Here is a 2,869-nt window from a genome sequence, read left to right as displayed (position 1 = left end):
TTATAACGTAAATTACCGACGCGATTTCTCATGCTATTCTTTCGATAATAATAATACTATTGAATAAAGTATACGTTTTTTTTTTTTGAAAAAAAAAAAAAAAAAAAAAAAAAAACAACCCGGGGGGGTATAATTACAAACAAGGACCGATTCTTTTTTTTTTTTTTTTTTTTGTGTACTCTGTGTAAAAATTAATCGAGAAAATCTCACACGTTTTTCCCCCGTTATTTTACCGTGTACTTATTATTATTATTAATATTAATTTACCACGTGCAAAAATTCTACAAGTAAATAACTCATACCTCCATATTTACAGTAAAAAAAAAAAAAAAAAAAAACATGGCGATACGATCGAAATTTATTACGTAACGTATAGAAAAAAATTATGTAAAAGTGAAATCAAATATTTTTTTAATTTTAAGCTAGCTAAGCTAACCTTGCTTACGTCAGAAAAATTCAATTATAAAAAAAAAAAAAAAAAAAAATCGTTAAAGTAAATTGTAATCGATCGATCGATCGATCAATCGATCCATCGATCGGTAAATCTTATTCCTAACAAAAAAAAAAAAACAACGTAACGTAATGACAAAGATTATTATTATTATTATTGTTTTGACGTAAAACTATCTCTACAACCGTTACGCGAAACATCCTACCTACCTACTACCTATTGACGTTACAAAAAAAACGCACACAATCACGCACGCACGCACGCACGCACCCACGCACACACCCAGTTACTTACGTACGTACGTGTGTAAAAAAAAAAAAAAAAAAAAAAAATGTTGACTTTTTTTTTTTTTATTCAATCAATTTTGGAAACGTATAAAAATATTGATATTTATGTACATAATATCTATATATATATAAATTTTCACGGATTTTTTCCTCTTTTACTATAATAACACAAAACGTTTTGATTATCTAAACGACAGCAAAAAAGATGACGTAATTTTTTTTTTCCTTTTCTTTTCTGTTATTATTATTATTTTCTCTCTCTCTCTCTCTCTTTCCCCCGATAATATAAATAATATACAATAATGGAAAATTTATTCTTTTTTTTTTTCAAATACAATCCGAAATATGTTGTTAGTAAAATCATATATCATTATTATTATTATTTTTTCTTTGGGGGGGCGGGGGCGGGGCGGGGGGGTGGATGGGTTTTTAAATTATAATTCATTGTAATCTACCTGAATTCGTTTGAGTCGTGCCATTCGGTAATGATAGCCACGCTTCTTTTCCAACAGCGCTCGGAAAAGCAGATGTTGAATCGGAATTAGTTAGTGAATTTCCCAAGGTTGGAGGTGATGGCGTCGTTTTCCTTTCTTGCGTTATAGTGTTATTATATTGCTCGAACAAGTTCCTTTCGTATTCCTGATGTTTTCCACGTTGCATTTCTTCTTTAGTAAAGCTAGCTTCCGGATCACCTTTATTTAAAAAAAAAAATTTAGTTAGGTACTCGCTGCTCCCACGTTGCCAAATTTTTTTTTTTTTTTTTAATCAACAACTTACCTAAATCGTGTAAATACATGCAGTCTGGCTTTGGACAAGTTTGCGCTTTAATAAAATGTGAACAATATTTAGTGGTTCCTAATGAAGTCTTGATTTGCCTGTTATCAACCCATATATTATTTATAGCTTGTATCGCTCTTAACGCATCTTCGTACCTGCTATAAGTTACATATGCACTAGCACTAGGTCCCTAGGGAATAAACGGGAATAATAAACATTACAAAATAAAATGTTGATAAAATGTATTGATGATTCGAAAAACATCACTCACCAAAGCTCCAGCATATGACGTGCTTTGATTAATGACAACCTTTTGTATTTTACCAAATTTACCAAAATATTCATGTTTTTTGAGTATATTAGGCTCTGCTAATCGTATTGGTAAACCGACTACAAATACTAAATTTTTCTGTACAACTCTAACATTCGCTAAGTGCTTTCTACTTTCTGTCGCTTTCTGTTTTCGTTGTTGCTCTTTCTGTCTTTTTTCTGCTTTTAATTTTGCCATCTGTAATGAAAAAATTTTTTATTTATTTGCTACAATTATCAATATTATCGATGATTCAATTTTCAATATGATTGGTTGACTGTTACTAATACTCTATGGAATTTAATAAACAAGGTCAAGAGAATGTTAATTTTGAAATGTTTTTATGGTTATGTGTTCATGCGATTTACTTACATTATAACGAAACCATTGAGGATTTATTTATTGTAATATAAATACCTGTTCTTGAGATAAGGGTTTAAAATCTGCTGGATTTTCTGGATAAGCTTTCCTACAAGCTGGACATAAACCATTTTCATCTGTCCTGATTCTGTGCCAGCAAAAGCGACAGATCTATAATAATAATAATAAAAAACAAGTTAATATATATACATTAGGCTATTCAAATTCTCGCACATTATTTCAGTAATTATGACTCGGCCATTTTTTTTTTTTAGTGAGTGTTTTAAGATGTTTGTTAAAAACTAACTCACCTGATATCCACAAGTGCAGGGAAAAAAATTAAGGTCATCTACTTCGAATGGTTCCATACAAAGAGGGCATTCCGCCTGATCATCGCCGCTTTGATTCATTCTTAATTATTTTTTTCAATAAAATTAATTTCCCCAGATAGAAAATTAATTTTAATTAATTAATTAATTTATTTATTTCCTTTAAGTAAAAGTTTTAATAATGTTGGCAATAATAATTATTCTCTCTCTCTCTCTTGTTTGCTCTCCAGTGACGATACTTTTGGTTCTTTATCTTATTATTTCACAGTTTTTTATTTGGAAAAAATCTGTGCAATTCAATTGAATCGATTAAATTCAGCGAATGATTCCAAAAAAAAAATTAAATATAGAAAAA

At 29.6% G+C, this 2,869-nt stretch overlaps 1 protein-coding gene across 1 annotated transcript; it reads right to left on the bottom strand.

Annotated features, from left to right (window-relative positions):
* Window positions 1-1,179: 1,179 nt before the first annotated feature.
* On the bottom strand, window positions 1,180-2,595 carry Phum_PHUM247100 (uncharacterized protein; the record flags this gene model as incomplete). The annotated part of the gene is made up of 5 exons (XM_002426249.1): window positions 1,180-1,430; window positions 1,516-1,705; window positions 1,787-2,023; window positions 2,243-2,356; window positions 2,497-2,595. 5 exons carry the CDS (start codon window positions 2,593-2,595, stop codon window positions 1,180-1,182), a joined length of 891 nt encoding a protein of 296 aa, XP_002426294.1.
* Between the last annotated feature and the right edge of the window lie 274 nt (window positions 2,596-2,869).

Source organism: Pediculus humanus, genomic scaffold (genome assembly GCF_000006295.1).
Source record: "Pediculus humanus corporis 1103172107616 genomic scaffold, whole genome shotgun sequence".
Taxonomy (NCBI): Eukaryota; Metazoa; Arthropoda; class Insecta; order Psocodea; family Pediculidae; genus Pediculus; species Pediculus humanus.
This window is presented reverse-complemented; position numbering and strand designations above follow the sequence as displayed.